Source organism: Mustela lutreola, chromosome 1, assembly GCF_030435805.1.
Source record: "Mustela lutreola isolate mMusLut2 chromosome 1, mMusLut2.pri, whole genome shotgun sequence".
Classification (NCBI taxonomy): Eukaryota; Metazoa; Chordata; class Mammalia; order Carnivora; family Mustelidae; genus Mustela; species Mustela lutreola.
The window spans coordinates 240,260,242-240,285,823 of NC_081290.1; the positions used below are offsets into that span (position 1 = coordinate 240,260,242).

Sequence of the window (25,582 nt, forward strand, 5' to 3'; positions counted from 1 at the left end):
AATTTTTGGATATGTACTCAAAGTTCTAATGTCAAAGGGAATTATATGGCTCTCTTCCATTTAAAGAAAAAAATAAACCATTTAACAGTTTATACCTACAAATATAAAAGACTTTGTGTTTTACTTTGTGAACTTCACAATGCAAATACGCCATCAACTAAAGGTTTTGTGTTGGCTTTTTATTTTCAGAGGAGTGAAGAGCATTATTTAATTTGGTCTTTTGGTGGAATAAATGTCAAATAATAGGTTTTCGTCCATGTAATCATAAAAACTTCAAATTAGAGGAGTCAAATACCCATGGGTAATGTTTTTATGGCTTTCTATGTGACTGTAAGGAGGCCAGGGTTCCAAAAAATGGTCATTCCAGTAATGCGATCGTGGGTCTTTTCGTTGCTCTCCAAGTACGTAGGTACACATATTGAAAAGGAGATCTTTAGCTAGTGATCTTTCTAAATATGAGGTTTCTTTCTTCAAAACGTCCTTGTTATTATTAGAAGTAGTAGTATTATAGTTACTGGTGATTGACTCTAAGATCCTGAAAAGAAAAAATGTACAAAGGCATCCTGCCTCCTGTTAGATCAGAATTTTCCCTAGTGTTAATTCCATAGACATAATCCATAGTGGTTTAAGGAACAGAAAACAGTCAACAAGAAATTTTGTGACTGGTTTCCTGCCTGTATTTTCCCAACCAAGAGGTATCTCAGCTTCTCAGACTCTGCCCTTTTTTTAATTACCATCTAAGAATCTCTTCATCTTTGGTCCCTCATTTTGATTCAGAGTACCCACAATGTTCTTACCCCAAACCCAAATCTTTAATTTTGAATATCCAATGTCCTTGTTTCCTTATTCTTACTGTGTAACAATAAGGTACAGGGGATTACTTTCTACCTAAATTTCCCATGCACTGGGTTTCTTTCTTTCTCCCTTTGATGAGACCCATGTAACAATGGCCAATGAGCTCTGTGGATTTAGTAAGAGAGAAGCATAATTCAGCAAAACCTTTTCTGAACAATGGAATTTGGGAAAATAACTCCCCCCCACCTATTTTGAGAAGCTGGTAAGTGTCCTCCACTCTTCTTATGAGATCTAGGTTCTTGTGAGTCAAAGTTTAAGGACAACTACATCCGAGATTCTTATTCTTACTCATAAGAGGAAAGAATAAAACCAATTCATGAAGGAAAAAAGGAGTTCTCACATACCTGATATATCATCTTCTTCATTCCATCCAGGACGATTCACTCTCTCTTCCACAATTGTCCCTGTCCTCCTCTTCAATAAATACTGCCGCCCAATTGTCATTTTCCCTGCCCTTTTGGCACCTTTCACAATTGTTTTTGAGAAGGTGCTGTAAGTCATAAAACCAAAGAGGCCATCAATTTAATATGAGGACATCATTTACATTTTTTGACACCTACACAGCTCAACTTACTCCTTTTCTACACCCACAGCTACTAGGATTATGGAGCCCTTCAGTAAGTCTCTCCTTTTTAGATCATTTTGTATATGGCAGAGACTAATTTCCTATAAAACACTGTTATCATCAGGACAGCTGAAGGCAAAAAGTGCAAGAACCCAGAGTAGCACATAAGCTACTTATTCCAAATCTAAACTCAGTTGGACTTTTGGTCAAACATGCCCCTTAATGTACTCTGGTTACCCATGCCACCTCCTCCACCAGCTCCCACAAACTGCTGGTAGAAGTCCTCCTTCATGGTAGCCTGTCTGCTCCACTCTCTACTAATTCAAACTCTTTCTACTAACTCATAGGCTTTTCTTTGAGATCATGTAAGAATTATATTTAGCATGTGTAAGTATGTATGTGTGGTGTCCTGCCTTCTGACACTGTAAACCTTTACATACTCAAGACAATTCTGAGTTGTTTTAAATCTCAAAATTGCGATATCTATCTTGTAGCTGGACAGATTAAGCTTGATACAGAAAACGTTGATTTTATGTGTGTGTGTGTGTGTGTGTATTTCCTCCCACAGTCCATAGATTCTAAACATAAAATGCCATAAAACCTTCATATCTTCCATAGAGGGTTGGAATAAGAGATGTCACAGGCTCCCCTGTGACTCCATCCTGCAAAGACAAGATGTCTGGCTCGCTGGTGTAAATGCCTAGGAAGCTGCTCATGTTTCAGTGTATCATTTCTGGATCTCCATGGGCCCCTTCACTTACCAGGGAACTATGGTACAGGTGGTCAGCTATGCAATTTAGTAATGACACACTATCTGGAACCTCAACTCTTCTATAACCTCCAGCATACCCCATTTCTAGCAAAGAAAAGGGCTCTTCTCCTAAGTCTGCAGAATACTCCCTAATACGTAATTTGTACTAGCAGATGCCCAAATTCTAAGTGATTAATAGTGAATGAACTGAGCTTTTGGCTCCTATATTTTATTACTAATTGAAGATAAATTTTAAGCAATTGTTATTTTGTAATAACCGAAATGCAAAAGTTTCAACATAAATTACTAAAAATTTTCAGAAAACAAGGGGTCCCACAAAGATAAATAAGACAACTAAATGCAATGTCTGATCCTGGAATGGATCCTGTACTAGGCAGAAAAAAAAAAATAGCTATAAAGGATTATCAGCAATTTGAACAAGGACGCTGGATTAGATATAAGTTATATACCAATTCAATTTCCTGGTTATATACCATGGTTTGTTCTTAGAAAATACGTATCAATATATTTAAGGATAAAGGAGTATTATGTATATAATTCAAATGGTTTAGAAAAAAGACATATGTGAGAGAAAATGATTAAAAAATGGAGCAAAACATAAACAATTGTTGTATCTAGGTAAATGGTATATAGGAATTCTTTGTGTTATGTTGCAACTTTTCTGTAAATTTGAAACTAAACCAAAACAAAAAGTTACAGAAAAAGAAAAAACAAAGGCTACCATCTCTAGATCAAAGCAAAACTGTCTACTAGGTCTGGATATCAAAGAAAACTGAAGGGCCTGCTCAAAGCCAGTTAGAAAGGAATCAAGATGGGAAAAAGGGGGAACAGAGTTTCACATTCAAAAAAATACATTATGAGCAATGGACATATTGGTCAAAGCCTCTTATAGCATTTAGTTTTTGAAACTTGCTCCACACATCAATGCTACTGCTCCATAACTTTCCGAGCTATGTCCAATGGGCTTCACAGGATGGCAAACAAAAACAGCAGTCACGTATACACTGACACAAAGGAGAGGTCACTTCCCCCGTCGGGGAGTTATGAAAAGGCTGAAATGAAGAAACTTGACTGTCTTCTTACCGGAAGGATGTGTTCTTTTCCTTCTGTTTGGGTAAAATTATTTGTGGGGTAGTTTGTCCAGCAGCAAAAGCAAAGGTGGTGAAAATGGACTGAGGATAACGGAACTTCATTAGCTGTTTCTTAAAGATCTCTACTACCTCTGGACTCACTTCTTCATCAAACGCTACTTTAATCAACTAGAAAGAAAAGAGAGAAAATACCTCAGGATTAATTAAGGATTTCCAGATAACATCCTCCCAAGTTATTGAAATACCAGAAAGTTAATACTAAATGGCAGAAATCCAGAGGTTGAGGGGACCTTGGATATCATGTAATATAATTTTTTATTTAAAAAAAGGGCTCAAAAAATTTTTTTTAAAAAGGGCTCAGAAAGGTATACTTGCATAGATGGTTCACTGGCAAGGAAAATCATGTATCTTGAAGTTGGGTTTCTTTAAGACTACCTTTTCTATGATGGGATAGAGAAATTAACTTATAGTGTCTGAATTAGGAAACATGTCTTTCTTTTTTTTCAACTATTGGCTCTAGATAGGGAAGGAAGCTTCTTCTTACCCAGAATTACTATAAATCTAGTAAGAAAAAGTCTGCTTGACTAGAATCCTAAGCAAGATAGCAGGCAATATTCCAGTTTAGAGTCCTCTGGCAGGTGGACCAGTGAAGAAATCCCCGGGTGGTCCCTGCCCCCAGGTGATGGGGAGTAGGTCTGGAGCCTAGAGATCAGTAGCCTCACATTTCACACAATGAGCACATGGAGGTCCTAGGGGTGGCTGGAAGAAATGCAGCAAGAAATGGCGCCCTCAAAAATCTGAGAAGTCAGAGACAAGGCATAAAAATAGGAAGAGCAAAATTTTATAGACTAAGAACTGTTAAAAAGGAAAATCTAAAAGAAGATCACTCTTCCCATGTCTGCTTTTATCAGTAATTCCACAAGTTCTGATATGTTTAAAGCTCCCTAGAAAATCCTCTGCTTAATTAAAAGCTATTTAGTTAGTACCAATAGTACTTTAGCCCTGACTATAATTCTTAAGAGTTTTATCTCTTCCACAGAAGTGCCATAGGGCATTTCCTTCTGAAACAGGTGCCAAGAGAATTGTTTTCTCTCTAAAGCCTTTATCAAACACAAAGGTATGACTTGGCAGAGAACAAGAGCCAACTGTATGTGTCTGAATTTCTAAGATCACTTATTAGTGACAGATACCTGTTGGTACTCAGTTGGCCAAGGGGTTCAGTAAGTGAGGGATTAAATACAGAATGATTCGGGTTTACTCAGTTGAAGATTACCCTCTCAGACCCTCTGATCCTCATCCTCTAACGTCTGAGTCCATTACCACAGAAAGTAGCCACATCGTTTGTAGAAAACTCTTAAATAGTAGAGAAATGGTGGCTCCCTTTAAAAAAATTTTTTTTGGAAAGATTTTATTTATTTGACAGACAGAGATCACAAGTGGCAGAGAGGCAGGCAGAGGGAGGGGAAAAGCAGGCTCCTTGCTGAGCAGAGAGCTCAGCACAAGGCTGGATCCCAGGACCCTGGGATCATGACCTGAGCCGAAGGCAGAGGCTTTAACCCACTGAGCCATCCAGGTTCCCTGGCTCCCTTTCTTAATACCTGAAAAGATGCTGATGTAATCTGTAGTCCCTCTTGCATGTTCTGCTGCAGCTGGTTCTGCATGGTAATCTTCTTCTCCTTGGTGATGGAGGCAATAGGAAAACTCCGCACAACTGTCTGCTCACCAACTACAGGAAAGAAGGACACAGACTCAGCAACAGCACTTTATTGCTTATTTATAGAATCCCTGCTTCTCATTTTATCAGCCTCTGCTAACAAAATGTATCAGGAGAGGCTGATGCCCAGGAATGCAGTGAGAAAATGCCATGATTCCAGAATCACATTCATTGATTTTATTGCATGGCAATTCACTCCTGAGACATGATCCTTTCCTGGAGTGAATGAACCATCCCAGTCTGCTCGCCTTCATTCTTTCTACTTCTCCGAACGGCTGTGTGCCACACCAGATCACCTGATTTAAGGCAATCTTAAAGATTTTTAATTTTAAAGGCATCCATGACATTTAATGTAAATATAAAGCAAAAGAGAAAAGATTTTTAAAATGTGTTTCCATTTATGATAAAAGGTGCTGTATCATGTATTTGTGCCTTCAGAAGATACAGGACTAAGTGTAGGCTGAAGAGTTTTTAAAATTTAAATATTAAAGCAAGGAAGGGAAAATGTAAATAATTATCAACTACTAGAGGTTGTGAAGATGCAAGCCTAGAAAATAAGTAGTACATGCAAAGCCTCACTTGGAAAGTTCAAAGATGCCCATGGGAGAGGAGAGTCACATGCTGAATATAACATGTCATTAGCTCCTAAGTTTGAGGGAACAGAGATTTAAATATTTCAGAAAGGGAGAAGATTTCTGCGAGCTAGATGGCTAGAGAATGATTCCTGGAGGAAGTGAGAGGGAAGGTGAGGTTTGAAGAGAGCGTAGGCTTAGATCTGAAGAGGGGGAGAGAAGGGAAATTCAGGCAGTGGTACAAGTGAAAGACCAGGAACAGCAATGAGCAAGGCGCCTTGGCTAGTGAGGCAGATGGATGAGAACTGAACTAGGTTTATGAGTTCACCCATACATCTACTTATCATCATCAGAATTTCTCATTTCCTGGATCTATCAACTCCTAACCTAGAAAATTCTGATTATCCTCTTATGCTGAGCTCATATCCAGAGGCTAAACTAAATTGGGATGTATACAGAATTTATACAGAATTTAGTCCTAGGATGTATCAAACAACCTATACTTATACAATACACATAAAATTATCAGATTTCTAGGTGTCACTAAAGGAGATATTTTAAATTAGAAATTTAAAAAGAGAAATAAAAGAGGTAATAAGAAGGCTTTCTCTGATTAAAAATAGGTTCCCTAAAATGCAAAATTAATCCCAAAATTGACAGGAAAAAACAAGAGAACAATATAAGCCTTTATACTAAGTATGGTTTTGATTTTTTTAAAAGGAAATAAACAACTTAAGTGACCAAATATCTTATATATTTATATCCCCAGAATATATGTTTGTGGCCACTAAGCTCACAAGCCACAGTACAAAAGAAATTTTAAGTATAGATATTTAGTTTCTTTTAAAATTACATTTGCTTTCAAATACAAATATAATTTATGTGTGGTGATATGGCAGGAGAGGGCTGAATAATTTTGCTCCATTTTCTCTCTTTTCCAAATGAATACAACTATGTCCATAGATTCATTTTGTTTATTAAATTTTATGAGATTTTAAAAAATTACATGGTAAGTACTCTTTTATGAATAAGACAATAAACCATCTTGATTCTATCCAACAGAGGAATTACGCAACTGTGAGATTTTAAGGATACTACATTTTATACACCTAAAGTCCACTAACAAAATGTACAGCACATATAGTACATCTCATCAAATGTTACGGATTGAAAAATTGCAGATGAGGAAGGAACTTAGTGACCATTTATCTCAATGGTTCTCAATCCTTACTATGTATTAGAACCACTTCTGGGGCTTAAAAATGCACAGATGCCTGGGTCTTTCCATTCCTAGAATCCTATTCCAGGTATTAATTCAACTGTGTGAGGGTTGGGCCCAGATTGGTAGTTCTTTTTTTTAAGCTTTCTGACAATTCAAATATGTAGTCAAGGCTGAGAACCACCGAATTATCACCAATCAAGCCCAATACCCTAGTTTTATAAAAGGGGAAACTAAAACTTGGAAGAGAGGTCAGGGGACTTAAGATATCACAATTAGCCAACAGCAGTCTGAATCTGAGCTGCTTATTTAGAGAGCAACAGCTCTAGCCCGAATGTTTTATTTACGCTTTTCCCATCAACCAAAAGAGTTTAGAGATTACAGTGATTTTAAAAAGATAATTCAGACTTGATAGGGCATGCTATTCCTTTCTAATATGGAAGAGTACACAGAGTAGTAGAATATGGAAATAGAAGTTGAGGGAGTTTAGTGAATGAAGTTGTCTGCCAAAAGGGAAATGAGGTTAGTTGAAATGTGACAAGAAGAAGTGGGGTTAGTTAGTGCTGTACAACCCTGTGATGCTTAGCGTATCTTTCCACAAAAGGAATCATGTGTCTGGAAGACCTGAACCTCGCAGTTAACTACGAACCTTGCAGTTAACTATGCGACTCAGAAAGGTGGGACAAATCGGCAGGAGACCTCGTTAGCAGCTTTATACTGTGAATATCCCTAAGTCACAATATACTGCCTCATGAAATTCTGATTGTTTCAGTGAATAAACCTCATAAAATTATGATTGTTTCAGTGAATAAACCTCATAAAATTATGATTGTTTCAGTGAATGAACCCTTGATGTACTGTTTAGAAGATACCCTTGGTTCTTTAAATAAGACTTTAAAATCCAAATAATCATTAGCTTTGACAGACAAAGGATTCTAAAAACTACTTGGTGACAATAGGCTTTCTTTGAATTTGAAATGATCTGCAAATTACTGCACACAAATGGAATCAAAACCTCAAGCAGCACATGGATATCCATATTCTGATGGCATAATAGGAGTCATACCTAGCTGATCATGGGGAGTCCCCCTGAAAAGAATTCTATATGTGGTAAGGAACAAGGCTCCTTCTGCTGGCAGGAGCTGAGGGCCTCCAAGAAGGCCTCCAGTAGCTTCTTCTCTTCCATCAGGGTCTAGCAGGACTCGAAGACCTTCACAGACGATTTCTTCTCCTGGCAGGAGAGCAGGCCTAAGAATCTTGGGCTAATAACAGAGAAAGTATTTCAAACACAAATCTTATGGGGTTTCTAACACTTACACCAAAGTTATCTTTTCAGTTGCAGATCTAAAAAACCCAAGTCAGACTGCTTAAGTAGCCAAAACAAGAAAACAGATTAGGGAAGAGGCAGAAATGACGTTTTTGTATCCAAATGTGAAAAGATCCTTTGTTCATTTATTTATTTTTTTTAAGATTCTTTATTATTAACAGTAAAATCATTGGAAATTACTAAGATGTTTAAAAATATCTGTTCAATGGAACATTTTGCAACCATTACCTAGATCTGTATGTGTTAAAATACAAAGATATCAAGGGTACACTGTCAAGTAAAAAAAGGAAGCTGTAAACCAGTATGTATATTATAATTCCCTCTTTTTGGAAAAAGGAAAAATGGTGAGAATATGGACTAAACTGTTAAAGGTGGTACTATCATGGTTAAAGGCAGAGGTGAGGTAGAGTTGGAAAGACCATGGAGGACTTTTACCTTGTTTAATGTGTATTTCTTTAATAATTTAATTTTATACAAAGAACACTGTTACTTCTATAAACTTAAAAAAACAAATAATTAGAAAAACAGATGCATCTTTGAAAGGATCTGCCCTTCTTGGCCTTTATTGAAGATTAACACAAAAACTGGCCAAGTAATGAACATTTACACATCTTGGGAAATGTACAACCACCTGATACACTCCTCTGAAGATAACAGTGCTAGGAAAAAAAAATCACCTCTCCTGAAGATCTAATACGCTTACTTTTTACTAAGCAATAAAAACTATATAAATCAGTACTATTCTTTTTGTTGGCTCTAGGAAGCTCAGAGCTAAATGTAAAGCCAAAGTTATAATGATATTCAATTTCTCATAGAAATATCTTTCCTATCCATCTGCCTTCTAATTTTTCCTTTGAATTTATTTTTAATAGTTCTGTTATAGAGGTAAGTCCCGACACTAGTCCACAGACTGGTGCCAGATTAGCTGCAAAATATTCATCTGGGAGGCTTGTATTTGAAAGTATAGATTCTCAGACCAAGTCTCAGGGAACTCCAATTCAGGAGGCTGGGGTGGGGTTCAGGACTCTCAATTTTTAATAAACTTCCCAGATTCCCAGATGCTTGGGAGGTATGCTTACAATGTAAACAGATTCAGGAACCTGGTATTTTTATGGTAATTGCCTTAAGTCCTTTTTTTCTGGAAGTGGGCAGGGCATAAAATCTTGTCTTGGGCTTGGAAGTTAGAATGTTCATAATTTATGCCCTGCCTATAAAAATAGACTCAACAAGAGGCTATTATGGCTCCTTTGTTGAATCTACTATTCTCCTTCAGTATCTGTTTTATGAGGATCTACCTGGTAAACTCCTCTGAAAGTTTAATGTATCATTAAAAGTGGAGTCTCTGTAAAAGGTTAGGAGAAGGTGCTTTCTGGGGCACAAAAGTGTATTGTTGCTGTTTTTAAGAAGAGATGTTATAACCTGAAAGCATACAGTTGGAATAATTACCTTCTGTATAGGTGGGAGTCTTCTACTCTCTCGATGTACTGCTTCTAGGGTCTCAATGTGCATAGCTACAATTCCTAGGATAAGTCAGGGTATTCAAAATAAAAGAGAACAAAATAAGCAGAATTAATATAAATTCTGAATGTTTTAGAATTAAAAACTAATCACAGTTTAGTGGTTCCTCAAAAAGTTAAACACAGAATTACCATATGATGTAGCAATTCCACTCCTAGGTACATACCTAAAAAATCAAAAATAAGCACTCAAACAAATACTTGTATGTGGATATTCATAGTAGCTAGAAGTCAGAAACAATCCAGATGTCCACCAACAGTTGAACGGATAAACAAAATGTGGTATATCCATACAATGGAATAGTATCTGGCCATAAAAATGAATGGCATTCTGATACCTCCTACAACATGGAAGAACTTAGAAAACATTATGCCAAGTGAAAGAAGCCAGACACAAAGGAACATATATTGTATGATTTAACTTATAAGAAATATCTAGAATAGGCAAATTCATAGAGATATAGAGCTTACCAGGGACTACAGAGATGGAGAACGGGGAGTTAGGGCTTAATGGGTAGAGTGTGTATTCAGTGATAAAAAAGTTTTTGGTAAAGGATAGTGGTAATGACTGCACAACACTGTGAATGTGATTAACATCAGTGAATTCTACACTTAAAATAGCTTCAAGTGGCAAATTTTACATTATATATATCTTACCATAATTTAGAAATATTAAAAAAATTAATCAGAACATAAAATGGCACACTAAACTACACAAAAGACAAGTATTGTAGGTGTTATGCTGAAAAAAATAGATCCCTAAAACAATTCTTACTCAATTATTTCCAATATTCTTTTTCTCTAATATCTGTAAGTTGGTTACCTGGTATCATGCAATGAAGGCTCTTGATGTGATCCTGAGTAACTCCACTCTCTGTGCAAACCTTGTCAATAAATCGGGTAATGAATCGCACAACAGAATTGGCGATGTCATTATTCTCTGAATCTTCAAACCCACTTTCTGTATCATAGCTCTCAGCTACGCTTCCTGCAATACTGAGAAAATCAAGGAAAGAAATCATGGTTAGTAATCAAATGTAACAAATGACTATTCTATCACCGTTAATTTTGACAGAAATTTAAATCTGCCTACATTAGGAGATTCTATTTGCCTACATTTGAAAGCTACTGTCGGGCATTGTCCTTTGGACCCAGACTTATTTTTGTAAGAAATACCTCTGTCATTCTCCTAAAAAGAAACTCAGGAACCACAGAAACTAAAGCAAAAACAGACTCTTTCATTTATTATCTGATACTTGAAACTTCTAAAAAAAAAAACAAAACAAAACCAAAAACCTGTTCTCTCAAGTTAATTACCACACAGAACCAGACAAAGTAATATTGCTATCTTTGGCCTTTGAGAACTAGGAGACATGTTCCCTGGTAGGCGAAGTGAAAGAACTTTTCCCAGAAAATAGCATATTGTTTCAAATGGAAGAACCAAACTGTCCTGCGAGCCTTTCTGTTGCCAATATTTGTCTCTTTGAGTGAACCACAGCACTTTTATTTATTTTTTTTTTTAAAGATTTTATTTATTTATTTGACAGAGAGAGATCACAAGTAGGCAGAGAGGCAGGCAGAGAGAGAGAGAGGAGGAAACAGGCTCCCTGCTGAGCAGAGAGCCCGACGCGGGACTCGATCCCAGGACCCTGAGATCATGACCTGAGCCGAAGGCAGCAGCTTAACCCACTGAGCCACCCAGGCGCCCCCCACAGCACTTTTAGACACTTTGAAGCCATCAGTCTTCTGTACATGATAAAATCATGCAACAGAAGGGAATGAATTTGAAATAATGGATGTGAAAGCGCAATCCCTGTCTTTGCTGCTTATTCAGTTTCCACTGTTCGACAAACACTCTGGCCTCCTATGCCTTCTTTTAGACTGCTCATCATGGAAAAGACTCATTTGTTTGTTCTAAACTACTTAGTTCTCTTTCCTCCAAATCCAACTACATTAGCTGAATCAGTCTTAAGGTAAAGCTAAACCGTGAATATGGCCTCACACCATCCCAGAGCATTAAAGGACTTAAGTGTCTTAGCCATTCACTACATAGACTTTCAAGGAGCTTGGTCATCTATAGTTTGAAGCAATGAAGGCCTAGGCTATATTGTTCACATAAAATAACTTCTCTGTAGGAGGAAATAAGAGACCTGTGCAGTTGACTGCATAGTGTAAAAGGCTGACTTTAAAACAACAAAAAATTGTTTAGCCTGGAAGACTAGAAGCTCTCGGGTATTCTTTATTTTTTTTTTTAATAATTTTTTTAATGAAGTGGCGATGCAACATGGGGGCTTAAGTGGGTAGGAGAAGAATAAATGAAAGCTCTCGGGTATTCTTGACAAAAATAAAGTATCTGGGATAGAGAGATTGAGAGGTTGGGGTCAGAGATGTGGGCTGTGGATGAGTTTCTAAGAGAGTATGAAGTGTGTGGAAAGGGGACTGAGAATGGGGGAGAAGAGAAGCTGCCTGAAAGAGCCTGAGAAGGATTTATAAGAGTTAGAAGAACTACCAGCATGTTAGAGTATCACTGAAGACCTAAGAGGTTAGAACATCACTTCTGTTGGGTAAGCAGTTCATGAATTCATTCATTTCATCATATGTTCAACCAACTACTTATTGGGTATGTACTACATGCAAAGAGCTGGGGGTACAGCAATGAATGAGTCATACAATAAGCAAATATACGAAAACAAATCAGGTTGTGGAAAGTGCCATGAAAGAAAAAAAATGCAAGGTAGGACAAAGAATGATGCCTGTGCAACTTAAGATAGGGAAGTCAGGAAGACCTCTCTAGGTAGATGGCACTTGAGCAGAGAATTAAGTGAAGTGAGGGAGTGATTCTTGTGACTGTTTCAGGGAGTCTATTCCAGATTGTGGGAAGAAATACCAAGACCCTGAGGTGGTATTATGTTTAGAGTGTTTGAGGATTAGCATTAGCAGGGAGACCAGTTTTCTTGACAGAAGAATGACAGGAAATAAAGTCAGAGCAGTCGTCAAGAGCCAAATCCTGTTAGGTCTTGTAGTCCATCATTCTTAATGGCACTGGAAGTCCATGTCGGGTCGGGAGCAAGGTACGGTTGTGGACATGATTACAGACAAATGCAATGCACACACTGAAAAAAGGAGGGCCCAGAAACAAAAAGTTACTAATGAATTTGTAATTTTCCAGAGTGCTCTCTGTAAATTGCTATGGCAGAAAGTAACTGAAGGGCTTGATCAGTAGTGGGTGAGACAGCTGAAAAAATTAGGTCATGAAAGAAGAGAGACTGTGGGAGGTGATTACGAACAATCAGATGAAGTGAAGGTCTTTTATATGAAGTTGGAAAAAAAAAAGAGTTGAGCAGCTCTGCAGGTAAGGCAAATGCTTAAAATTTTGAAATACGTATAGCAGTATTTGCCCAAATACTTTATTTAGTCTGTTAAGCGAAGAACAGGAGGGTCTCTGGATGTGCGCTTTTTGGTACCTGTTCGTGACAATGCTGTTGCTTCCACTCTCCCAGTCTCCTGGTGCCGACGTTCTCAGGAGCTTGTTTTTACTCGTATCCAGTGGAACTAGCAGGTTGACCATGAGGTTTGCGAAATGAATGGCCTGACTGAAAACAGTGCTTTCCTCACGCTGCACAAGCTCCTGCTGAGTTGCTTTGCTCAGAGAAGGCCAAAGGCGTAGCTGCTCAGCTGCCAGGTCCATTGCTGTCTTCTCCTGATTCCGGTCATCTGGAAGCTTCTCCTAAAAAAATGAAGCAAAACAATGTAAATCCATGACCCAGGTTTCACAAATCATGGAACATGTTTCAATTACCCATCTATTAAATACCCATGTCACCAAAAAAAAAGAGAAAGAAAATATAAACAATAACAACAGAACAAAATCAACTCTTCTTTTTCCTGCCACGTCCAGCTGGACTTCAGTGGAACAATGTGCTAAATCCAAGGAAGTAGCAGCAAAGCCTTTTACTTCGAACATTTCATTGCATTTATTTATCTCTATGGCCCTGTTCCTTTCTAACAGCTAGTTATAATAAACTGTCGACAGGAAAAACGTATAAATGAATGTAGGTCCAGTAGTATTTACTAATATTCTGATATGTTTCTTCTCTTCTGTTCTTTGGGAGGAGAAGACAGAATGACAAAAGTCACAAAAAATAGAGCTAGATATCCTGGTAAATGTGGGAGTCAAATACTATCAGGACATAGGTATAACAATGGAGTCTATTTTATTTTATTTCATTTTTTAAAAAGATTTTATTTATTTGGGAGAGAGAGAATGAGAGACAGCATGAGAGGGGAGAAAATCAGAGAGAGAAGCAGACTCCCTACAGAGCTGGGAGCCCGATGTGGGACTCAATCCCAGGACTCCGGGATCATGACCTGAGCCGAAGGCAGCCACTCAACCAACTGTGCCACCCAGGCCCCCATTTATTTTATTTTTTATCAAGTTTTAAATTTTATTTTTATTTATGTATTTATATTTTATTTGGGCCGAGAATTTTTTTTGGCATATTTTTAAAACATTATCGATTTTTATTTAAATTCAATTAATATATAATGTATTATTGGTTTCAGAGGTAGAGGTCCGTGATTCATCAGTCTTACATAGTACCCAGTGCACTACATCATTTGCCTTCCTTAATGTCCACCACCCAGTTACCCTATGCCCGGCCTCCCCTCCCCTCCAGCAATCTCAGTTCATTTCCTATGCTTAAGAGTCTCTTACAGTTTGTCTCCCTCTCTGATTTCATCTTGTTTTATTTTTTCTTCTCTTCCCCTATGATCTTGTTTTGTTTTTTATTTTTTATTTTTTTTTTATTTATTTATTTTTTTTTTCTAAGATGTTATTTATTTATTTGACAGAAAGAGATCACAAGTAGGCAGAGAGGCAGGCAGAGAGAGAGAGGAGGAAGCAGGCTCCCTGCTGAGCAGAGAGCCCGATGCGGGACTCGATCCCAGGACCCTGAGATCATGACCTGAGCCAAAGGCAGCGGCCTAACCCACTGAGCCACCCAGGCGCCCCTTGTTTTGTTTTTTAAATTCCAAATGTAAGAGAGATCATATGATAGTTGTCTTTCTCTGACTGACTTATTTCCCTTAGCATAATACCCTCTAGTTCCATCCATGTTGTTACAAATGGCAAGGTTTCATTTTTTTGGTAGCTGAGTAGTCTTCCAGGGTGTATATACACCACATCGTTATTCATTCATCTGTCAGTGGACATCTGGGCTCTTTCCATAGTTGGGCTTTTGAAGTCCACTGACCTTTAAAACTCCAGGTTTTAAGCCCTGCTGGTTGCAAGAACTCATGAAATTTGGACCCTCTTACTTTCTAAGCCAAATGCTATGGGAATTTGTTTTCCCCATGCACTCCCCTGTGTGCTAGGTAATATCTCACTCTCCTATGCAACTGTGGCTCCCTCCATACTGCAGTGGCCATGAACTATTTCTCTCCCAAACCTCATCTCTGCACTTCCTACGTTCTTTGACATGGCCTCTTCTCTATCTTAGGTTGAGGAGTTGGTTTTGCCAGTCTTCAGAATGATTTCTGGGATATTTAGGATAGCTGGATAGTTACCTAGCTGTATCTATGGGATAAGGCAAGCCTATGACCCTCCTACTCTGCTGCCATCTTCTCAAAATCCTTATTTATTTATTTATTTATTGTTTGTTTATTTATTTGACATATGATGTATTATAAGCCCCAAGGGTACAGGTCTGTGAATCAGCAGGTTTATCCACTTCACAGCACTCACCATAGCACATACCATCCCCAATGCTCAAAATCCTTTTTTCTGAGTCTGACAATAGGATTTTATTTTTATTTTTTAAAAAGGTTTTATTTATTTGACAGAGAGAGAATGAGATCACAAGTAGGCGGGGGGTGGGGGGCAGGCTCTCTGCTCAGCAGAGAGCAGATGTGGGCAGGCCCCTGGGATCAAGACCTGAGCTGAAGGCAGACATTTAACGCATTGAGCCACCCAGGTGCCCCTGACAATAGAAATTTTCTTTTTAATTTTTTAATTTTTTTATTAACATGTAATGTATTATTAGCCCCAGGGTTACAGGTCTGTGAATCGCCAGGTTTATACACTTCATAGCACTCACCATAGTACATACCTTCCCCAATGTCCATAACCCACTCCCCCCAACCCTCAGTTTGCTTTGTGAGATTAAGAGTCTTTTATGGTTTGACAACAGGATTTTGAAGAGGAGTTTCTTAGTAGGCTGAAATGCTAAGAAAAGCTAGTATACTAGTTTTACTTGTCTCTAATCTAGGTATCATTGAGAGACTTCTTTAGAAGAAAGGACAGAGAAGCAGTGACATGTGTTTGCTCTACAAATGCTTTTGAGATATATCAATGTTAGCTTTATATCTGCTTTAAAAAACTATCAAAAGCACCACACTAGCCCAAATATTTCTGGAGCATGACCTCAAACTAATTTGCATCTGTTACAGTTACCCATTACCCAAGTGTATTTGGAAATACCCAAGTGTATCTGTTTTGAAAGAAAAGTCAGAGTTTTACATTAAATTAAGTAAATAATTCACACTAACAGTGTATAATAATAATTTCGAATACAAGATAAATGTCAGATAGTGGTATTTTTTAAATTAAAGTTTCCATTTTTATCATTGTCAAGAATAGACAATATTTAAAATTACAGGAGACACAGAAATATTTGAATAGTACTATGTAGTTCTAAATTCATTCATCTCACATAATATAAAGTCAATTTAAAATAGCAGTTGAGGCAAGATGCTAAACCAACTAAGCCACCCAGATGCCTGATTTTATTATCTTAAAATATTTTTGTGATATTTTTCTTAAGTATAATTCATGCTGATAAAATATATGGAAACATATTTTTCTCCAAAAGGAGAAATAGATTTATTGCTGACATACTTTCAAGAACTATTGAATTTTATATTTATTTCAGAGTCATTTTGTTTTGTTTTTGTTTATTTTGTTCAAATTCAATTAATTACTATAGGATATACTATTAGTTTCAGAGGTAGAGTTTAGTGACTCATCAGTTACATATCATACATAGAACTCATTACATCAAGTGCCCTTCTTAACTTCCATCATCCAGTTACCCCATTTCACCACCCACCACCCCTCCCGCAACCATCAGTTTGTTTCCTGGTATAAGAGTTTCTTATGGTTTGTCTCCCTCTCTGATTTCATTTTACTTTATTTTTCTCTCTCTTCCCCTATGATCCTCTGTTTTGTTTTTTAAATTCCAAGTATGAGTGAAATCATATAAAATAATCTTTCTCTGCTGACTTATTTTGCTTTACATAATACCTCTATTCCATCCAGGTTGTTACAAATGGTAAAGATTTCATTCTTTTTGATGACTGAGATCTATCTATCTATCTATATATCTTTCTATATATATATATATATATATATATATATATATATCTCATATCTCCTTTATCCATTCATCTGTTGATGGACATTTGGGCTCTTTCCATATTTGTGGCCACTGCTGCTAAAAACATTGGGGTGCAGGTGCCCCTTTGGATCACTATGTTTGTATTCTTTGGGTAAATACCTAGTACTGCAATTGCTAGGTCATGGGGTAAACTGTTTTTAACTTTTTGAGGAACCTCCATACTATTTTCCAGAGTGGCTGTACCAGCCTGCATTCCCACCAGCAGCAGTTCCCTTTTCTTTGCATCCTTGCTAACGTCTGTTGTTTTCTGACTTGTTAGCCTTTCTGACTGGTGTGAGGTGGTATCTTATTGTGGTTTTCATTTGTATTACCACAATGTTAGTGATGTTGAACACTTTTTCATGTGTCTGTTGGTCACTTGTATGTCTTCCTTGCAGAAATGTCAGTTGATGTCTTCTGCCCATTTCTTGATGGGATTATTTGTTTTTTGGTTTTGAGTTTGAGAAGTTCTTTATAGACTGGATACTAGCCCTTTATCTGGTTAGACATTTGTAAATATCTTCTTCCATTCCATTGGCTGCCTTTTGGTTTTGTCAACTGTTTCCTTTGCTGTGCAAAAGCTTTTTATTAGAGTAATTTAACTTTAATTTGACACGTCTTCAAAAAGTTAATTGCACAAAGACATCTGCTCAGGTATTTTCATTTTCTTTTTTCTGTTCAACTTACTATAATCATTTCCAAATAATTCCTATTTATTAGCATGTAATAAAATAATTCCACTGCTAAAGACTGTATTAAGAAGCTATTATGGAAAAATATAATACCAGAAATCAACAGAAGAAAGATGATCACCACAGGACTCCCTAAGATGAACCTCAAACACAGTGGCAGAAAGTGGATAGATAGATTTCCTTTTGCTCTGGGAATACTTGAATAAGCTTTCCTTGAAGCCACAACACCAGTTCCACACTAGTATCTTTTTCTTAAAATTTAAAGATTTTATTTATTTATTTGAGAGACGGAGATTATAAGTAGGTAGAGAAGCAGGCAGAGAGAGGAGGAAGCAGGCTCCCCGCTGAGTAGAGAGCCCAGACGGCCTGATCCCAGGATTCTGGGATCATGACCTGAGCCGAGGCAGAGGCTTCAACCCACTGAGTCACCCAGGAGCCCCCACACTAGTATCTTTCTTCTCTTACCTTTCGCTTCAGATGTGGGGCATGATTGTCTTCTGTGGCTGAGAGATACAGGGAGCGCACCTGTTCCTGCACTGCATTGTAGAAGGTTGTCTCCCAAAATTGCTGATTTGTCCAAATGGGGTGGTCCTGAACACAGGTGTAAGCAAACTGGCTGACTCCATGGGCCAGTTTCTGTGAGAACACACAATACGCATCACCACAGGGCCGACACAGTCATGACAATTCAAAAAATTACAGGGGTCACGGTTAACCACAGATATCATTAAAGGGTTTATCTAAACATGATCTTAGGGCAGTAATCAGAAACTTATTCATTTTTAACTGGCAACTTTGGGCTTGCTATTGAATCCTTCAGGGTCTCAGTCTTTCTATGGACATTTTAGCAATAGCTAGAAATCGAAGTTACCATATGAATTAGAGAATGTATGAAAAGTACCTGGCACTGTACTGTGCACACTGTAGAGCTGATAGCTCTTAGTACAACTGGGTTATGTAAATGAAATTCATCACAACCTAAACATTAAACTTCAGACAATTAAAATTTTTTTTCTACAGTACATTTTTGGGGGGCATTGACTGAAATGTGAGAGAGCCTGCAGCTCGGCCTTACACACAGAATGAGGGCATATCACGCATTTGAGACTCAAGAAGTGTCACACCCTCCCTACTCTAGCTCTTTACCTCCCACCAAGGCTACTGCCTGCCTCACATACTCCCTAGCAGACTGTCCTAGGCTTTGAGGGCATTTTCTGCTCACCAAATGGTCATGGGAACGTAATCTCAAACCATACCTTCCTTCCCAGGACTTCTGTTGGGCTTCAAATTAAGAGCAAACCTTACTCTGTTATTTACAGTAGAGAGAAGGAAAACTAACTCTGCAGGCATTTAGGGCACTTCATAAATATTTACACACCTCATTTAATACTAAATATAAGACGCACATTATTATTGCCAATTTACAGAACAGGAATCGGAAGTTCAGGGAGGTTTAAGCAATTGTCTAAAGTCAGATACCAAGTTACATAAGTAGTAAAGCTGGTTTTTTGCTTGGTTCCAAAATCCCTGCTCTTTTTTCTATACTGAATTGTTTTGCAAAAGAGCATCATGAAATAAATACTAATTAGCACTGCTGTTTTTTTCTGCATTTTAGGATTTTGTTTCTCAAAGTAATATTCTGCACTGAAGATCTGATATGATTTTAATTAACATTGTATTTTTGCTTTTACATATGATTCATATTGTCAAGTTTCAGTTAATGATTTAAACCATCTTTCCACAGCTCTTACTTTCATCTCTAAAGATTAAAGATGTTTCAAAACTTTTTTAATCCATCATTTCTCAGGAAACAGCAGGTAACATTCTCAACGAACATCCTTTTTGTCCATTTTATTTTTTTTGGAATTGAGTAGAACTAAAGTTTCTGATGTGTTTTCTTTTAAAGCAATTTAATAAACTGACTTCTTTCCATTTGATCTTAGCCAAAAGGCTGAGAAGCAAGTAAACTGATTTCTCTCTTAGAATATCAGACACTGAAGATTACATTAAGGTTATACATGTTACTGTTATGTACCAAAAGTTGGTTCATTTCTTATGGATGCTTAACAGATGAATTAGGCATTTGGTAAAAATGATATCCTCAATACATGCTAATTTTCTTTTGGCCTAGAGCAGACTAAACCTAGAACTGAAAATAGGCACCACACATACCATGAAATGTAGTACTTATGTAGTACTTACATGTACTAATGCAAGTGGGACGGCTCTTATTTTGCCTATGAGGGTCTACATATTTCTGCATCCCATGTGTAAGTCCCTTTCAAGACAGGACTATGTACTGCTGCTGAGGTGATTGACTGTAACTCCAATCAGGTGGCTATAAGTTGAGATTGACTGTGATACAAAAATCAAGAGTTCCCCAACAGTAAGCTGCATAAGGATTGCTGTTGATCTTCATACTTCATATAGTATATGCTTATATAGTTGTTTAAAAATACAGTTCCTACCTCCCAATGGGAAATTATGGGCAAAATGTGGTTCTGTGAGTACGTAAGCAGAAGCCACAGACAAAGTGAATCACATGTTCCTCCTATACTCTGCTTGCAGATACGTGGGATGCAGGTTGTGTGTGTGTGTGCGCGCGCGCCCTGCAGCATTCTAAGGACTAACAATGTTCATTTTGAAAGGGATTTTAAAGACATGAAAGTCAAACAAGACAAAAATAATTCTCAGTTGCCTTTCCCGTAGGTGTAGTCAGAGGCAGCACTATTTTCTACAAATGTGATGTAATAAATACCAGCTCTTAAAATTTTGGAGTTCTGAAATTAATACAGATGGGCTCAGAAAACCAGAGCTTTTAGCAAATCCTTATCATTTTTTCAAATAAAGAAACCTACTTTTAGGATCGCTGACACACCAAAAAAAACCCTATTATTAATTACAGATCTTTTATTACAAATTGTCAGAGCTCCCCAGGGATCTGAAAGTATAATGAAGTCCTGTCTTTGTTTTTCAGCATTTTTCTTACTGATGTTGCATATTCACTCTCCTTGGTAGTTACTTACCAATTATTATCTTCCTATTTATTGACAAACTAAAAATGAATATGCAAAAACTCACTCCCCTAAATCTTCCAAACAAAAGTGGAAGATGGTATAAAAACAATGAAAGCAGCTCAAAGAGTCAGAACCCACAACGTGTTTACCAAGTGAGAAACTGTAGCAGTAGGACAACTATAGGATAAATACTTTTGGGTGACAAGACAGTTGCACATGGTTATGGCATCTGTTATATGCATAAGAAATCATTAATTTCCAAATACTCAAATATAATTATTTTTCCAAACATGAAATTCACCTCCTTTCTTTGTGTTTTCCTGCTACGTCTTCCCAAGCATAAGCAAGACACTGTGTCCAAGCATAAGCAAGAGACACCGTGTCTGTCAGTGTTGGGATGGGCAGGGCCACTGCACTGATGGACAGGTGTGTTCTTAGGACCAGCAGAGGGCAGTAGCACATTATTCTGCCTACATCCCATCAGGACTTAACGATGGGAATTACAAAAATGGAGCATTGTGGTCTGGCTGGTCTTGAAAGTAGGTGGTAAGGTGAATACTTCATGTCTTCACTGTATATTTGAGAGACCTTACAAAGAAAATGGATTTACCTAAGGTCATCCAGTAAGATGGGCAGAAGAGAAAGGAACAGAAATAAGGTTTTCTATTATTCAACATCATTTCTGTAAGTTAAAAAAAAATGAGATATTCCACAAAAGAAAACTATATTAATTATCTAGAGAAAGATGTGATGAGATTGTTTAGGGTTTCTAATGTGCTATATCATACGCTAATAGTTTCAGTCATAAACAAGGAAAACAAGCACCTGTCTATAAAACTATCTCCTGATTCTAATCACTTCTTTGGTTTGAAGAAAAACCTTTCTTAAAATCAAACTGGCCCATATGCCAACTTCACGACCTTTTATTTTGCTCAAAGGTGAGACTCAATTCCCACAGAAGGTCTAAGGGTGATGGTGGTGGTGGTGGTGGTAGGGAATGTTGTTGTCAAATGACATCTCTTCCTTTCTCTCCAATTTTGCAACACTATTCATTTTACACTTCATAATAATTCTTATTATTCTTCCCTAAAGAAACAAGTGATATTTTGGCATGCAATTTTATGAGATGTTAAAAAATATATTGACTGCCTTCCTTATCTAGAAAAAAATAGCCCTGATGGTACTAGATTAAGCAATGCTATTCATTTTACACAAAGCATTCAAAGGCAACCTCAGCATGAGATAGGATATGGAGAATAACTTAATGAGGTCACTGATAAGCAGGCCAGATTCAAATCCAAATAAATGGACACAAATCATCTCAGAGACAAGTTGGTCAAGGGAAAGGTCAAAATACCAGTATGTGGGGCCTGTCCTAAGGTCTGCCTGGCTAGACAAGTTTGGTCTCCAGGCCCAAGGCCCCAGTTAGGGAGCTTAGAGGGAAACCAGATTTCAGGAAAAAAAGTTAGCTGGTAGGACCAATTCCATAAATACATAATGGTCTTAAGGAATAATGCAGAATACAAAGATTCATTGTTTAAGTTGCTGGGTATTTCCTATCGAGCTCTGGATACCAGAATAGAAATATACCTCTTTGCACAGTTTGGGGATAATGCCAGCCAGTCCTTTTATGATTCTATATCAGCCTAAGTCCAGATATTAAGTCACTTTAAAAGTCTGAGTATTTTTTTGTTTCAAGTTTTTATTTAAATTCCAGTTAGTTAACATACAGTGTCATATTAGTTTCAGAAGTAGAATTCAGTGATTTATCACTTACATCAACACCCAGTGCTCACCACAAATGCCCTCCTTAACACCCATCACTGCCCCCCATCTTCCTTCAGCAACTCTGTTCTCTGTAGTTAAAAGTCTGTCTTATGGTTTGCCTCTCTTTTCTCACCCTCAAATGCTTAGTCTTGAGAGACAAACAAAAGGAAGACAGGAATAGGAAAAATGTGAGTCAAAAACCTGTATTTACCAAATCTTAATCAAACCTTTAACATATTGGCTTCATGCATTTTTTTAAAACAAAGAACATTTAACATTATAGATATGATTGAAGCCCACCATATACCCCTCTTGACCCCATCTGCCTCTGAATTCAGAGGTAACAATGATCCTGAATTAGGTATTTTTCATTCCCATTTATATGGCTTTTATACCTGTGTATGTCCACGAAGAATATTTAGGATTATATAGCAATTTCATTTTATCTCTTATTGGTGATATTTCTCAAAGTATACAACTTTTTCATTGATTTATGTTACATTTAATTAAACTATGTAATTAATTGAAGCAAAACACAACGAACTCTATGTAAACATACAATCAAAAGGAGCAGAAAGCAAGCAAGTGGCCTATAAGCAGGGAGTATATAGGATACTGTGTGCATTAGTCAGTGTAATTTACAAAATGGCAAATAATCCTAATAGTTAAAAAAAGGTAACTGTGAGAATCTACTATAGTTTTTTCTTTTCTACTACCTGATACTCTACGTTTGAACAATGAAAGTAACCTCAAATTCGTAATGGTCTAAACCTCTCCTGAGTTACTTAGAAAATCCTGGCACACAATTCCTACACAAGAAGTATTCATTCACTAGCACTGCCCGGTATTCATTTGACGTGCCATTTCAGTAGCTGGAATGACAGGGTTGAAGTCTTTAAATGACTTATCCTGCTAATGATTCTTTGTATTAAGTTGCTTAGTAAATATTAAGAGATCAGATGACCAAATCGGACTTTTTTCCTTTGTGGTCCAAAAATTAGAAGGAATCAAATACAAGCTTGTTGTCAAGTCCTTTGTCAGAGTTTTTTTTTTTTTTTTTTTTAAAGATTTTATTTATTTATTTTAAAAGATTTTATTTATTTTAGTAAGAGAGGGTGAGAGAATGAGTAAGTCAGGGGAGGAGCAGAGGGAGAGGGAAAGCAGCCTCCCCACTGAGTGCAGAGGCCAGAGCCCTGACAGGACCAACGGACTGATCCCATGTCCCTGAGACCATGACCTGGACCAAAACCAAGAGTCAGTCGCCCCACTGACTGAGCCACCCAGGTGACTCCCTGGGTTTGGCATTCTTAAAACTACAAGACAGGACCTAAATTTCTTCCCTCCCCCACTTTCTACAGGTTTTTAAACTTTATATAAATGATACCACATTGTGTTTTTTTCTAGAATTTGGTTTTTCATATATTATGATGCTAGACTTATTTAGTTCATGATAACAAATGATAATAATTATTAAAACTAACCTAACTGAGCTTTCACTATGTATATTTATCAACATACTTAGTCTTTACACAACCTGCGATCCACTGAGATAAATACTATTATTTAGTCGTGGTTTAAATGTAAAGGAACTGAGGTACAGAGAAGTTAAGTAACTCGTCCTAGAGAAAACTGCCAGGAAGTGGTAGAACTAGAGTTGGAATCAAACTCTAGTAGTTTAGCTATGGAATCTAGTTTCTTAATTACTGCATAATTTAACTAAAGTGTATGGAATTCCATTACATGAATATATAGCATTTCCTTATTCCTGCTAATGGACATTTTTATTATTTTCAAATTTTTCCTATTATAAACAGTGGTGTATGAATATTATCAACACATGTCAACTGTCAACTCTGATTATTGGTTTCAGCACCATTTAATAGTGCCTGGAAATGCTTGACAGGGGCCTAAAAAAAAGATAATTCCCATTGCTTCCTTTACCAATAAACATTTTTGGGTTATTGATAGACTGGCCATATTGTCAAAAAGAAATGGTTTCACGCAGATTTTTAAAAAATCCACTATTTTTAATTTAATTTAATTTAATTTTAATTTTTAAATAAATTAATCATTCTTTAATATCAAATATCTAGTCAGTATTTGAGTTTTTAATTATCTTATAAATGTTAAATGTTTTTCTTTGTTTTTTGTTTTTGTTTTGTTGCACAGTTTGTCTGATTCAGGAAGGACCCATATATGATCCATATGGATCAATAGGTTCCTCCACCATCTGTCTGTCTCTTTCTGTCTCTTTTATTTTCCCTCCCACTTGTGATCTATTTGTTGAGAAACTGGATCATTTATCCAATAATTTCCGTTAGTCTGGTGGTTGCTGACTGCATCCCAGTGGTACCACATGACATATTCTTTTGTCCTCTGTATTTCCAGCAAATTGATAATTGGATCTAGAAGCTTGATCATTTTCAGGCTTGACTGTTTGGCAAGAATACTTAATGGATGGTACTACTATTATATATGGTTGTCTCTCTTTTTGTGATGTTAAAGGCTATTGACCATCAATGCTTATACTCATTAATTATTAGGAATAATAAAATAGTTATATTTTCATTTTAGCATTATTTCCTGACTTACTAGTGAGTTTCTAATTAGCGAGTTTCTCTAAAAAAGAAACTTCCCCTCATCAACCATTTGGTGACCAAACACGTAGCCTGTACTGGTAAATACATGAGATTATCCCTTCATTTATAAGTTTTAAAAATAACACATTGTTTTCTAACATACATTAGAAATGACCACTTTTTTAAAATTCATATTTTTATGAGCTCATGGATTTTTTTAAAAAAGATTTATTTATTTGATAGAGAGAGAGAGAGAGATCACAAGTAGGCAGAGAGGCAGGCAGAGAGAGTAGGGGCGAAGCAGGCTCCTTGCTGAGCAGAGAGCCTGATGTGGTGCTCGATCCCAGGACCCTGAAATCATGACCTAAGCCGAAGGCAGAGTCTTTACCAACTGAGCCACTCAGGCGCCCGAGCTCATGGATTTTAAAACATATTTAACTATTCTTTTTTTTAGATTTTTTA

At 37.0% G+C, this 25,582-nt stretch overlaps 1 protein-coding gene across 2 annotated transcripts in view; it reads right to left on the bottom strand.

Moving 5' to 3' along the window:
- Positions 1-25,582, bottom strand: part of SBF2 (SET binding factor 2) — a 479,243-nt gene that overhangs the window by 49,207 nt on the left and 404,454 nt on the right. For both annotated transcript variants that reach the window (XM_059135879.1, XM_059135868.1), the window contains exons 18-25: positions 18,223-18,393; positions 13,097-13,359; positions 10,456-10,628; positions 9,562-9,635; positions 7,855-8,050; positions 4,882-5,009; positions 3,276-3,451; positions 1,200-1,345 (exon numbers count right to left, since the gene is read on the bottom strand). In XM_059135879.1, the coding sequence (XP_058991862.1) occupies positions 1,200-1,345; positions 3,276-3,451; positions 4,882-5,009; positions 7,855-8,050; positions 9,562-9,635; positions 10,456-10,628; positions 13,097-13,359; positions 18,223-18,393 (1,327 nt within the window). The remainder of the gene's footprint in view (positions 1-1,199; positions 1,346-3,275; positions 3,452-4,881; positions 5,010-7,854; positions 8,051-9,561; positions 9,636-10,455; positions 10,629-13,096; positions 13,360-18,222; positions 18,394-25,582) is intronic.